A 13483-nucleotide genomic window follows, 5' to 3' on the forward strand; every position below is an offset into this window, starting at 1 on the left:
TTGCATGCAATATGTGCAAGCATACATCAGCAAACTAGGGGGCGCCTGTACAATAGTGTACAAGATTGTACAGTATTGTACAAGCATTACAATTACACAAGGAAGTCCCCCCTTTACAATACTGTCACATACCCCTACAAATTACAATCTGTACATCTTGTTACAATGCAGACAAACTGCACACATGATACAGACTGCACACACGATACAGACCATACAAAGGATACATTGAATTCCAGTTTCACACAGTAAACATGATCCAAACTGTGGTAATGATTGTCTAACGAAAAAAACATGGCATATTGATCAGAGCACTACTAAAATATGATATTAACATCCTCCGCATCACTCGCACTCCCATCTGCATACTCATTGAAATCCCCCATGCCAATCCTAGCCCATTGCTCCAACATGTCTTCAAGCTCTTCGCGACGCTCCAGAACGTTGAGCAGGGTGTCAATCGATTTCCATAAGTTGACGAAGTGGGCCCTACATTGCTCAGCGGTTAATTCAGGAGCCTTGTCGGTGCCAGTCTCACGAAAGCCAGAGATAACGCCCTTCAACTGTCGAACTATCAGCGATGAAAAAATAAAGAATTGTAAGCATACCACCGCTACTACAAGAAGCATTGCATTAATGGGGATTGTTTGGTGGAATTCGTCCGTGTTCTTTAATGCTTTCTTACTGTTGCTGTAGTAGAATTTGAGACAAGCGTCCTTGAGAGCCTGTGCCGTGAAGTTCTTGAAATTTCCCTGCAAAAATTAATTTTAAACAATGCTATGACTAGGAATTGCAACCTACACCAGATGAGTCAGGGAGCCGGAGGTAGTCACCACTCTTGAGGAGCCTAGTGGCGGCTGCAGTGACCTGCCTTTGACATTCCTCCTTTCGCATTGTGGAGCCCTGCAGGAAGATATTGTATGCCCTTTTGGCAATAGAGACAACAATTTTCTTGAGTTCTGTGTGAAATGTAAAGAGATCATTGCAAAGCTCATGGACATGGTATCAGTGAGCGCATGAGCCATCAATAAACAAAGAATGTACCAGCTGGCACATCTGTGTGCTGTACTCCGGAAAGTAGCCTTGCAAACGGTGAGAAGGGTAGACGGTGGAATAGGAAGAACATACCTCTCTCGAGTTTAATCTTCTTCTCGTGGTATGTCCATAGCACAGTGTCCAAGACTTCTCTTGCAAGGTTAAGGGCTTCCTGGGATTCCGGAACTGGAGTAGCTAGAACAGCTTGCAACCGCATCTCTAACTTTGCCATCTGCAGGAATGTTTGCCAAGTGGGCGGATAAAATCCTAGCTTCGAGGGATCCTCTTGGTTTGTCTTGACCTTTTGTTTGCTGTTGCTGGATTGATGAGCATCTTCAGGTGTAGAGGTACGAGAACGTTCACAGCTTGAGGGTAGAATAGGGTCAGATGGAGAATGTGGTGGAGAGCTCCTACGAGATGTGGGCTGTGTATGACTGCGACTTGAGGAAGTGATTGGTCGAGATGGGCACTGAAGAGGAGACTGTGTACGTGAGGATGAAGTGCGTACATATCTGTCTTGCTGAGATGATTGTTGACGTGGAGACTTTGAATGAGAGGGATGTGAGTGAAGTGTAGGTGAGCGTCTACGAACCACTTGAACAGTAGAAGCTCCTCCAGGCAGCTTAAAAGTGCATGCCTGTTCCTTTCCCTTCCCCTTCGACAGATAGGTTGGTGAAGGAGCTTTTTGCTGCCCATTCTTTGCATGGTGGCACTTGAGAACATCGTAAGCCTTGAGTACAAATAATTAATGCAAGAATAGAGAAGAAAAAATGTAGATACTTTATCCTGCTCTGGGTCTGTGAGCTCGTCATTTGAGGCTACTGGTTCAACACCTCCTTGAGCTTCATCATCAGGACGAGGTCGATCCATATTTTTGTCAAAATCCATTCCATTGTCTGCATCGTCCGTTCGCTGGTGCGTGTGCTGACCGGCATATCTGTCCCTGCAATGAGAACATAATATCAGGAATAACACAATTGATAGACCGAAGAACACTTACATCGGTGTGTTACTGTCAGGATCATCATCACAGTCAGCATTGTCGTCAGAAGTATCACCTTCATGAGAGCTTGGCGCAAACTCCCTGTAATCCTCCGTATTCCGCCTCTCCTTCTCGCAACCACTATCACGTTCTGTAGACTCCCTCTCATGACCTGCATCTTGCTGACCCACGTTCCTTCCAGCCATTTTGCGACCATTAGACCGAGGTTCCTTGAATCCGAACCTTTCAGAAGAGTGAGCCACGTATTGATTCGGATGGGAAGTGGGAGCCTGAGAATGCTGGCTATTTTCTGTCATTCTGCGTTCATTCAGGGTTTTCTTAGCAGTGCTGCGAGGTTTTGCAGGAGGCTGAAAAAATTAGCTTGAACATAATTTTAAAAGATTCACATTACATTTTTTTTCTTTCCTTTCTGAAGCTGCGAAGGAGCCATAGGATTCTCTTCTGAGCTGCTGATTTGAAGGTTGTCGCCCTTCGGTCCCTTCCTTGTTGGGGCAGCAACTGTTTCTCCAACTCTTTGCAGCTGTGCTGCATGACCACCAATGCCACGGTTAGGTCTTGAGCTTCGGCGAGCAGGCGCCTCTAGATCTGGAGAAGAACATCTGGGCTTCTTCCTTGGAGGCATGGTACCAGATGACCTGAATATGTATGAAGGTAGCTCTAAGTTATACCGATGAACATGACATAATTCATGTTACATAATCATAATTGCGTCTGAGTACATACTAAAGGTAGCATGAAAGAAAGATAAACACATAGGAAGATGTAGAAGTGAGGTCAGATGAAGGATATTCCAAGAAGAGGCATCAGAATTGCATGAGCTCATGCCAGTATAGTTAGGTCTGGCCTGCGCTGAGGCGTAATGAACGACGTAGGGAAGGCCCTGCCATGGGTTGAACGATGGGGGGAGCCCCGGTATGATGAGTACTTGGGGCACTTGGAGGAGCCACTGGAAGGGGTGGAGAGGGCAATGGGCTTGGTTCTTCATTGTTGAGTTTCGTGATGAATTTGGCAAGCATTTGAAAAATGTGCTCATGAATGATGGCTCCTTCGAGATTGGACTCTGTGCGATGAATTCGAGTGCGCCATTCATTGATAATGGGCTTGAATTCTGTGAAGTACTCTGATACCCTGTCCGTCAGAATATCATCTTCGGACATGGCTCCCTTCTTCGCCAAAAAGGTGGCAAGCTTGTAGTGCCCAAATTTTCATAGGCATCTGCCCACGGCATAGTCGTCTTATCCCAAGTTGGAGCGAGTGTACCATGTGCCCCGCCGTACTTGGAAACGAATTCAAAAAAAATGTAAAAAAGGGACTCAAGGTCGTCACTGGAGTTGTGCTCAACCAGTTCCAGCTGAGCGATGCTGTTGGTGTTGCTATTGCTCTTTTTTGCATCAATGGTTGTCTTTGACTTCTTGATGATGTCAGTGTTCTTGGACATTTTTTTCAAAATGCACATAGAAATATATGGTACAGTTCCCTGAAATGTTGAGTTCAGCAATCAACAGCAAGAACAATGAACTTCACATTCAAACTTACAGTACCAAACGAAACTGTGAATGTCTCGCCCTCCTTTATGATTGATGCGTGATCAAAATCAATGAAATAACCGATGCCTTCAGAAATTACAAAGTTGTTTGGGCTAAGGTCTCCATATAGAACTCTTTGTTGGATCATTGCTTCATGAGCTATAGATAAAATGTGAGATGATACAACAAACCAAGCGCATGAAACTGAACTCACCAACCATGAAGTCACAAAAGGCGCAAATCAGCTCCTTTCTGGAGCTGAAATCCCATAACGGATCTCTGCATGGGGTCAAGAGAAGGCGCCAGTGATACCTGTTACAGAACCTCTTGTCCGGCCTGTCGCCAAGCAGGGCACCATATCCATCCCGAATGCAGGCCATGCAGTCAGGCTCCCCATTGAATTGGACATCCCAATGGTCTACGAGTTAGACCACATTAGGGATGCCCTTGACCCTCTCAAGGACATCCACTTCATGGTATCTCTTTGCCTCAGCGACCCAACAATCTTTCATTGCGTACTCCTTCCCATCTACAGGATCCCAGACGCGGTAGCAAGCCATTCCATGACAAAATAGACCCTGGCTCTTCCACAGAACAGCCATAATCGAGTACCTGTTATTAGAATTGTTAGTTACCCAACCAATCACCCCCGCTACTAGGTTGGTGTGAGTACCCTTGCAAGAAGGGATGCACATATGGATTGTGGGGTCGAGACCCAAGAGACTCAGATCTCCTAATGAGAGAGCAGCTATTGCATCAGCAACACAAGAGGGTGAGGATTGGATGGGAGTTGGAAGAGTTATGATGAGGCCTGAGCGGTCGCAATAATGGGCACGAAGCTGTTCTGCACAGATAGAGAATGAGAGGATGAAGTGACGCCAGGGCTGTTCTCACATGATGAGATATGATTTAGTGGCAGACCCCCAGTACACTCCTAAGTCACACCTCTTGCTGAAGTCAGAGGTCGTATGCTCGACAAAGCTCAGGACGTCTGTCCATGTTTTCTCGTAAGCTTTACTCTTGTAATAGAATAAAGCGACATCGGGCTTTTGTGCATTGTAAGGGTCTGGTATTGGTGAGTTAGCAAACTCTGCAGACCAGTATCATTTGATGTTCGATATTTGGAAGGGAAGTTTGACTCGAATTTTCGAATTATGGCGCAGGGTGTACTGAATGGCTTTGAAGAGGCACTGCAAGTCTTTCTCGGTCGATGAGGGCTTACGTCCCCTCTTCGATCCTGGTTCTGCAGTGCCATCATATTCATCATAACTCCAGGTGCCGTCCATGTCCTGGGAGATTATCCCTGAATGTTCAGAATCCAAGGCCTCAGCATCTGTGTCAACAATATCTGTGCTGGTACCAGATTCATCATCCGAGTCGCCTGACCCAGAGTCGTTGTTCTGATCGGTGAGTTTAGGCCTTTTTTTGCGATTGAAGTTCCACGCGCCCTGAAGATATACCGGTGGTCCATTAGTTCGACCGTAATATTTGATCTGTTCGATATGTCTGGTCTTCAATGAAGATTCGGGAACGAGTTGGTGGAAAAGGCTAGCATTGTCCTTAATGTTCAGGTCAGCCTTGAAGATAATGTGGCCTTTGAGCTCTGATCTAAGTAAGTCTTTGACGAGATCGTAGGTGCGACCACCCTCGTGTGGGAAGCCTGTCGAGCTGAGTGAAGGGCCGCAGAGATAAAGGTTGAATGATGTGGTGGGGTGTGACATTGGAGCGAGTGAGTGGGTTGAATGGGTGTCTTGCTTTGGATTTGTCCGAGTCAATGCTACTACTACTAGTATGGAGTGATGAATACTGCAGACCAGTGCATTCTACAACAACAACTCACCTGTCTGTCTGAATAGTTATTAAGCAAGCGCTCCCTCTACTAGTGGACAGGGTGCAAGCAATGCTGGCAATGTGTGGGCATTGGTTCCTCACCAATCACACTTCGGGGTTTCTCAGCACTGGTACATGTCAACTATGATATCACTAAGAAAGAAAATGAGCAAACAGTAACTATCCTTGCAATGCATAGTACAGGCTATCATAAATTTGCTTATCAAAGTACTTATTCAAATAGAATGAGGAATGATAATGTGCAGAAGTAGACTTAGTCAACCTAGGATCCGCTGCAGCACCCAGTTTCGGGATGATGCTGATGAATGCTCGAATTTGTGTTAGAGGAACAATATCTCCCACCAGAGTACCATTGACATGTTTTGTGTGTGTCAATGTGTGCATTTTGGTGACAGGATCAACCACACCAATCTTGAAGCTGCGCACATAACAAAGATATCGATCATGCCATGTAATACGTGAGCCTCGTCGAGGTATTGGGCGCATGATAAGTTGCAGTTCACAGACAGCATGACCTTCAAAAGAGGGGAAAGGTGTCAGTGGTAATCAAAACATATACAATTACTAAAGAGCTCACCCATTAACCCTGACTCAGGCCAATCATGTGCGCTATTGATGTTAAAAATGGCAACATCTTGTCGACCTTTTGGCCACCCAGGGCATGCGGGAGATGCATGCATGGTTTGTGCAGGTAAAACAATACTTGGATCGTGAAGACAAGCTTGCTGCAAGCGAACAGTATGCCATACTTGAACGTGTTCGAAAGGAATATTCAGAGGGCGGTCGATCAGCAATCTTCTTGGAACCCCCACTCCAAAAACTCCATCTCCATTCCTCACATTACATTGAAAGAAGTCTGAGAGAGCGTGCCACAGATCTGGGATGTTAAATTGATCAGCAACCTTGTCAATTTTCAAGCCAGTGTAGGTGGGGTTACAATTAAGATGAACGGCAGTGCTGCCAGCAAGGAACGTACGAGGAGGGTGAGCCTGAGGAATTCCATGCCTTGTAGCAGCCGACATTCTTATTTTGCTGAAGTAGTTGGAAGTGGTATGTGTGTGATTCAGTTCCTCTAAGAGTGCGGTTCGTGGATCCATTGGTTCATCATTCTCCCCATTTTCTTCCTTGTCCTTGTCCTTGTCCTCATCTCCTTCATCCTCACAGAGTTCTTCGAGATTGGGATCTGTGGGAGAGCTCTTGAGAGATGTAGCAACTGCAAAACGACGCAGTTTCTCTTCTTGATCTAAGTGATGACAGATCTGGGGATCATAATCGTTGTTGTTAGTACGTCGCGCTGGGTCCTTGATTTCAGAGACGTGTGCATGTTCAGTTGCATCTGCAGACCACTGGATGAGGGCACCAACTTGGCATGTGCTAGTGGTAATGCTCTGCATGAGCTCTAGCTTGGGTATGTGCCAATTGTCAATCACTCTCTTCGCACCCATCCGAGCGCCTAGTGTCATGATAACATCTTTATTATCATGAAATAGTGCAAGTGATCTGTCAATAGATGCGAGTAAGTTGTTGTCAGGTTCGGGAGACTGCGCCAAATATCGGATGTCCATTAAAGCATGAATTGCAATCACGAATCGATGGGGGGCTGCACCAGCGATCAGTCCAACAATGTAGCACTGTATATCACGATGGACTCTGCCCATGACCTGCTTCAGTTTGGATATTCTGTTGGGGAAGTGGCGATAACCTGTGATAGGTTGCAATATTGAGAATTGGAAATCAAATTCTGGCGCTCCGAGAACTGCAAGACACCATTGCATGTCATAGTCGTAAAACTGTTTATGCCAGTGATGCAAAGCTTCTGGCGTAAGAAATATTGCAGGATCACTCAATGGCCAGCCCTTCCAGAAAGGCACAAAGACACCATTTAGCCAGAATTCTGCACATGCAGCAAAAAAGCCTTCCAGGTCATTGGGATCAACATCAATGCTGGTGAGTTGCTCAAGAGTAATTTCACGTGTACGTGCGGGGTGACGAAAGTTGTCCCTGAACTGCAGATACGATGCCAGTGTAAATGGAGAAGTTTTACTGCGCACACATGCCTCAGGGGTATCGACAATGTATGCTGCAAGGGGGGTAAAACAATGGCAGATGTTTCCTACTGGGTCAGACATCATGATTCCAAGTTCAGCGGCTTTCATCAGGGGTTGTAGAACAATCGAAAGACATTCGTGGATGAGGCAATCTTCGAGCATACCCCGCATTCGTTGATTGGGGTGTAAGTATTGTGGGATGGGAAGGAGAGCCGTGAGCATAAACACCTTGGACGAGAGCTTCGTGCGAGTGTGCATATGAATATTAGCAAGGCCTAGCAAAAGTGGGTGTGCGACCCTAGCACCTGTCATCGTTGTGATATTGGTTTTGTCGGATGAAAGCACAGTGCCAAGGACTGTTGCACCTTGGGGCAGTTGATCCTACAGTTTTGTGAGATAAGGCACATTGCGAGTTCATCGTAACACGTACCTGGATGCTCCAAACAGCGTCACCTGTCAACCATTCTGAATATACACGTAGGAGCTGTGCTGCAGTCTTGTAAACACAATGAGGGACGAAGTCAAGTTGGTCGTGAAAGAGGGGGTTACTGAAGAGACTCTCCAAACACTCAACTGGATCCCTCCAGAATAGTCGAATTGGACTTTTCATGCCATGAAGTGAGGGAATGACTTGGCATTTCCAGCTTGGTCCCTTCGGCAGCATTTCAGCCTGACCTCGCAAATCTTTAGCGTTGTTAAAGGACAGCTTCAATCGTTTTATCTGCGAGGTAATGTCACAATCAAAATGTGAAAGGAAAAAAAAAGGATACGTACCATGGAGAGCTGCAACAATTTGTCGATTGCTGCCATGCTAAGGGCAGAACGCAGGAGGAAGTCAGCGACCTCCCACTCTTCCCTCGATGTGAATGGGTAAAATAGGTTCTCCTTCCTGTATTCTGCATGCTCATCGGCGTCGAAAAGATCCAGAAATGTGAGACCATCCTGAGAATAGCACTTAGCTGCACCCTCATACCATTCCTCGTTACTCGGAGGTAGGTCTCCTGCTGTATCGAGAAATTCTCCGTCTAAGTTGGTATCCATGGTGTCCAGAGTATTGAATTGCGAGTCATCACTGACATTAAGACTCTGACCCATACTAGTTTGAGGTGGATCGAGGGATCATTGCGGTGGAGCTACGTCCGCAAACTCCAAGATGTCAACAATGTCACGAACAGAACTGTGACAAGATGTCCAAGGCTGGCTTAGATGGCGAGTGACGCTGGAGTCCCTGGTGAATACTTTTCCGCACTTCAGACATGTAGGTATTGACATATTGATTGATATGCGCAAGTTCCCATGCTGCTTTTGCAAAATCTTCTAAGTCTAGCCGTACGATCATAATATTATATATCACTACTACCTGTGCATCCATATGTTTCCTGATACTAAAAATGTTTCTCGCACCTCTCCCCAAAACACCTATTCTCCTTCCTCTCACCATTCCTGCTATTCTTCTTCTGACTCCCGCGATTCTGATGCCTCTTCAACTTGAGGCATGTCACCCTGGGGTGATTCCAGGTATCCACGCCTTTCACATTCTCTGTCGTGATCATACCCTGTTAAGGAGGAGGCAGAAGAAGAAGAGAACTTACCTGTACTAGCAATACATTTTGTGAGTCGCAATACTAATGTGTTGCTTTGTTACTCATATCTGCTATCTGCAGGAACAAGACTCAGCCGAGCCTTACTACTTGTTCGATCAACTGGAAGAAGATAACTCTGACCTCGCACTCGAGGCAGCCCAGGTCAAATGCAAAGTGTGTCAAGCTCAAAAGCACCTGGCTGACTGCCTTTTGGAACAACACCAAGTACTCACCCATATCTGCCGCTGCCAGGCAGAAGCTGTGAACACACATCTATTATTGGCCGACCTCAATGTCGGACACATGCACTCAGAGCGCCGGAGGAAAAACGGCATCACAATGTATGCTACTCTTCAAGCATGACATGAGCAGTGAGTGCGTTTTTCTTTCATAGTTACTACTACTGTTCTCAATTAATAATCTATTAGACCGTGCAGTATACTAGTAAATAGTCGGTTCTCTCACTGCGCATATATGTATATAAAATCACTGCTAGTAGTATATACTGGTACTATATCCTTTTTGCATGTTACAGTGTGTAACAGTTTGTGTCATTTGTACACTTGTGTGCTATTTGTCCGCTTGTGCTACTGTGCGCTTGTGGCAGACTTGTAGTCATTTGTTTGTGTTGTCTGTGAGACTTGTGAGGACATGTGATACCTTGTGTGAAGTTGTCGAAAGTGTGGGAATTGTCACAAAATCAATAGTTTGCTGATGTAGGGAATTGTAAAGAATGAAGCCCCCACCAGGCAACAACATCATTGGCCTCCTCTAGTGGTGAAGACAGATATGCTGTGAGTTCTTGATGAGGATTGTGAGCAAGTTGGTCTGCAGCTTGATGCGCCTTAATGGCCTCACACATCCATGCATCACCATACCGGTTTTCCAGCGAGGGTCTTGTTGGCGGAGCAGGTTCATCGACAGGTGTCCAAGTTGGTGGTTTATAGTACTCATCAAACTGTAGAAGAATGTAAGCTGAAGGACAATGATGAGTCTGAACAAATACTTACAACAGTCTCGAGGTGAGCCCTCCCATCCGCAACGTCTTGACTGTCCCACCGTTCTTCAACATAAGTAAGCTTATAGTTGGGGTCAAGGACTGTAGTTAATAGTTATATGAGAGGCGGGCACATGTTATATAATAGGAGGGAGAATGGGAGGGAAGTGAAGTTTTTCATACGAGGTGGTGAAGAGAGAGGGAGGTAGTAGGTACAATAGGAGGGAGAATGGGAGGGAAGTGAAGTTTTTCATACGAGGTGGCGAAGTAGGTATGGTGGGGAGGGAAAGATGGGAGGAAAGTGAAGTTTTTCATATGAGGCAGCAAAGTAGGTATGGTGAGGAGGGAAAGATGGGAGGGAAGTGAAGTTTTTCATACAAGGTGGTGAAGTAGGTATGGTGGGGAGGGAAAGATGGGAGGAAAGTGAAGTTTTTATGAATGCTCACCGAGACAAATAAAATATACATCTGAGTCACTTGTTTTCTTGTAGTATTTGTTGATGTTCTTGAGTCCTTGCTTGATTGCATCAGTGATTGGCACATACTGTATATCATTGGCCATCTCTTGCCACCGGTCAGCCAGGCACTCCAATGTAGGTATCATTTGCCATGCAGTAGGATGTTTCGTGGAGGAGAAAGTTTGCTGGGCGGTAGCCGGCTCCTTCAGGACTTGATGAATGAGTCTGAGGTGTCTCCAGTCACTCCGGCCGAGCTGAAAATCATCGTAAGACTTGTTATGAAGATTTGGCACTTCTTTGCTTTCGTCAGTGAGATTGGTGAAACGGTTGACGGCCTGTTTAAAATATAAATATCAGATTCACAAACACTGAATAGAAAAAAAACATACCTGACATAAGAGTAGCATGTGGTCAAGACATTTGTATAAGGAAGCCCAACAAGTTCTGATCCACTGCAATAACTCAAGCTTGGGTACGTTCTCCTCTTTGCAGGCCTTCTTGAAGAAGGCACAAGCTTGAGGCGATTTTCGTATCTAACAATCTCAATCAGTAAGAGCATAGGATAAGGATAAGGATAAGGATAATAACGTACCTGCTCTATAAGTGCAAGCGCTTTGCCAAGCGAATCACCAGTGTTGAACTCATCTTCGCGGTCACGGTCACCATTAACTTCCAAGGTTGCAAGCTCCTTGTTTAAGATGTCGAGTTCAGCATCATCTCCCTTATCAAGTGCCTGATGGGTCTTCTTCGTAACTGCATCTACAAAGTGTCGTGCAGCAAGGTTCAGGATGTGTTCCTGGCATCTAATGCAGTGTGTGGCAGGTATCCATCAGACACCTTCTGGATCAATTTCACGAGCAACTTCCTTTATTGCCATATCGTTGTTGCTGGCATTGTCAGAAGTCATCCATCCAACCTGCACGAAGCAAACCATTAGCTTTACCATTAGATAGAAGAGGCCAGACCTTACCTTAGCTCGGACATCATATGTGTCAATTGAGTTAATAAGCATATGAGCTATATTTTGTCCGCTGTGATCGCCCTCAATGTGTTCGAAACTGAGCTGCTCACGACGTAACTCCCATTGCAGGGGTTTATCATCTGGGTTCCAAATGTAATGGCCAGTGACGGAGAAAAATGGGTCGCCAATAATCAAAGTCCAAGAGTCGAACATCATGGAAACTTTGCTATTGACCTTTGCAAGATGTTCGCGTATGACATCGACTATAGCTAATGCGTGTGCCTTGATGGTCTCAGTAAGCTTGGTGCGGTGAGGTATGTCTCTCTCAGTAAGGCCAGGCCAAACATAGCGAAGTAAGTTTCGGAAGGCTGGTTTGTCGACCAGCTGCAGTGCTTCGTCTTCGGTCACAATAAGTTCCATTATGTACTCCAGGAGTCCTTCCTTGGTAAATATAGGCACCTTGGTGACAAGGATCATATCAAGGGTGGATTGTCTGGAACTGTCAATGATTCAGCAACACTTGATGCAAAATGTTAGTTGAAACTTACAGAGCCTGATCCTCGCTAGTCGGAATGGCACGAGGGTGCATAGTAATCCCTGCCGCTTGGCAGCAAGCCTTGTAGAATTGAAAGTGATTTTTTTTACTAATAGATATCAGCAAAAGTAAGAGATGACATTGAAAGAGCATACCAACTGATGTGTGTGCGGAGTGTAGAGATACCTCCTCGAAAGACATGCTTACTCTCAGGTTCACCAGCATCCCTACCAAACATTAGCAGAACACAAGACACGCAGTTCTAATTACATACTTGCAAGGGTTGCATACCCAGTGTGTTTCATGGTGAGTGAAGACAGTGCGAATGTCAGCGGTACGTTCAGTCTTCGGCAAAGTGGCTTGGATGGCATCCTCAGGTTCAGGTTCGGCTTCAGGTTCGGCTTCGGGCTGGTCCTCCAAAGGATCAGTGTCATGACCAGCATCGTCGTCATCAAGGCTATCCTCGTCTGATAATAGACATGATAAAACCTTTTTGTGAGCCAGTTGAAGTTGAAGTTCAGTAGCGCTAGACAATGTACGTTTGCAGTTTGTTGAGCTGGTGGAGGTCGAGGTTGAATAAATGTTCTCAGCATCCTGGAGGCGAGCAGATGGCTTAGAGGTCCGAATGGATCGTCGAGCACCAGCTGTAACTGGTGTTGGTTTGTGCCCAGTATTCAGTATCATAGAGAAGGCATCCTGAGGAGGATTAGTAGATGATGATGGCTGGGGGGCAGAGGATGTGGTGTCAAGGGGGACAGAATCATCGGAATTGTGGTAGAAGACGATGTCCTTGGCATCCTTGAGAGAACCATCAGCATTGACAGCGCATGAGTCTGAATGAGCCATGTTGAATATAGTGCTTACCTGCTGAGGCTTGCACATTTTATGTGCAAGCAAATCAGACAGCCGGCGGACAAACAGCCGGTGGAGAATCGTAATAGCATCGTAGGGTGTTGGTATGATAAGGATCTGGGCGAGGACATGGTCATTACAAGCACAACACTCACACTGTTCAGTTTGAACAGTGCATATCATGACTTACCTTGTCAATGAGCCTCTGCATTTGACAGAAACAAGTAAGTATCGAAGCTTGAGAATCCTTGAGGCCAAGGCGAATCATCAAAGGCAGTGTCAAAACATGCTTTGACAATGTGACAGAACTTCTCGCGGTTCAGGGAAGGTTCGAACCAACATAGAACTGTTCAGGCAAATGGTGGACCATGAACCTCACTCAGGTCTGGTCCGCCCCAATTCATGGACCATGGACCGAACCAAGGAAGAACCTGACCGTTGGTCAGGTTCGGACCGTGGTTCTGGACCGAACCATGGCAGCACTATATGTAATACATCCTATGTTGGCCCACCCATCTATATAATACATCCTATGTTGGCCCACCCGTCTATATAATTATACCCCACCTCAGCCCACCTGTCTATGTAATAAATATTTTATCACACCCTCGGCCCACCCATCTAATTAATATCCC

The 13483-nt window shown here is 45.8% G+C and overlaps 6 protein-coding genes across 6 annotated transcripts; 1 reads left to right on the forward strand and 5 right to left on the reverse strand.

The window, feature by feature from the left end:
* Positions 1–241: 241 nt before the first annotated feature.
* HD556DRAFT_1446250 (uncharacterized protein) lies at positions 242–2660 on the reverse strand (the record flags this gene model as incomplete). Its single annotated transcript, XM_041307053.1, has 9 exons — positions 242–280; positions 336–563; positions 609–752; positions 802–990; positions 1045–1082; positions 1129–1765; positions 1816–1978; positions 2036–2385; positions 2430–2660. The coding sequence occupies 9 exons, from the start codon at positions 2658–2660 to the stop codon at positions 242–244; spliced, it is 2019 nt and encodes a 672-aa protein (XP_041157290.1).
* Positions 2661–2871: 211 nt separating this feature from the next.
* On the reverse strand, positions 2872–3944 carry HD556DRAFT_1446251 (uncharacterized protein; the record flags this gene model as incomplete). Its single annotated transcript, XM_041307054.1, has 4 exons — positions 2872–3166; positions 3262–3515; positions 3575–3723; positions 3779–3944. The coding sequence occupies 4 exons, from the start codon at positions 3942–3944 to the stop codon at positions 2872–2874; spliced, it is 864 nt and encodes a 287-aa protein (XP_041157291.1).
* Positions 3945–3989: 45 nt separating this feature from the next.
* Positions 3990–5285, reverse strand: HD556DRAFT_1446252 (uncharacterized protein; the record flags this gene model as incomplete). Its single annotated transcript, XM_041307055.1, has 3 exons — positions 3990–4448; positions 4497–4630; positions 4787–5285. The coding sequence occupies 3 exons, from the start codon at positions 5283–5285 to the stop codon at positions 3990–3992; spliced, it is 1092 nt and encodes a 363-aa protein (XP_041157292.1).
* A 289-nt stretch (positions 5286–5574) lies between these two features.
* Positions 5575–8504, reverse strand: HD556DRAFT_1242453 (uncharacterized protein; the record flags this gene model as incomplete). Its single annotated transcript, XM_041298282.1, has 5 exons — positions 5575–5930; positions 5993–7370; positions 7488–7844; positions 7894–8184; positions 8238–8504. 5 exons carry the CDS (start codon positions 8502–8504, stop codon positions 5575–5577), a joined length of 2649 nt encoding a protein of 882 aa, XP_041157293.1.
* Positions 8505–8854: 350 nt separating this feature from the next.
* On the forward strand, positions 8855–9409 carry HD556DRAFT_1446254 (uncharacterized protein; the record flags this gene model as incomplete). Its single annotated transcript, XM_041307056.1, has 4 exons — positions 8855–8971; positions 9028–9075; positions 9128–9220; positions 9299–9409. The coding sequence occupies 4 exons, from the start codon at positions 8855–8857 to the stop codon at positions 9407–9409; spliced, it is 369 nt and encodes a 122-aa protein (XP_041157294.1).
* A 692-nt stretch (positions 9410–10101) lies between these two features.
* On the reverse strand, positions 10102–10760 carry HD556DRAFT_1220301 (uncharacterized protein; the record flags this gene model as incomplete). The annotated part of the gene is made up of 2 exons (XM_041296786.1): positions 10102–10145; positions 10490–10760. Coding segments are annotated over 2 exons (315 nt in total), but the record flags the coding sequence as incomplete, so codon positions are not given.
* Positions 10761–13483: the final 2723 nt, after the last annotated feature.

The sequence above is a fragment of the Suillus plorans genome (genome assembly GCF_016647745.1).
Source record: "Suillus plorans strain S12 chromosome Unknown HD556scaffold_51, whole genome shotgun sequence".
NCBI classification, from domain to species: Eukaryota; Fungi; Basidiomycota; class Agaricomycetes; order Boletales; family Suillaceae; genus Suillus; species Suillus plorans.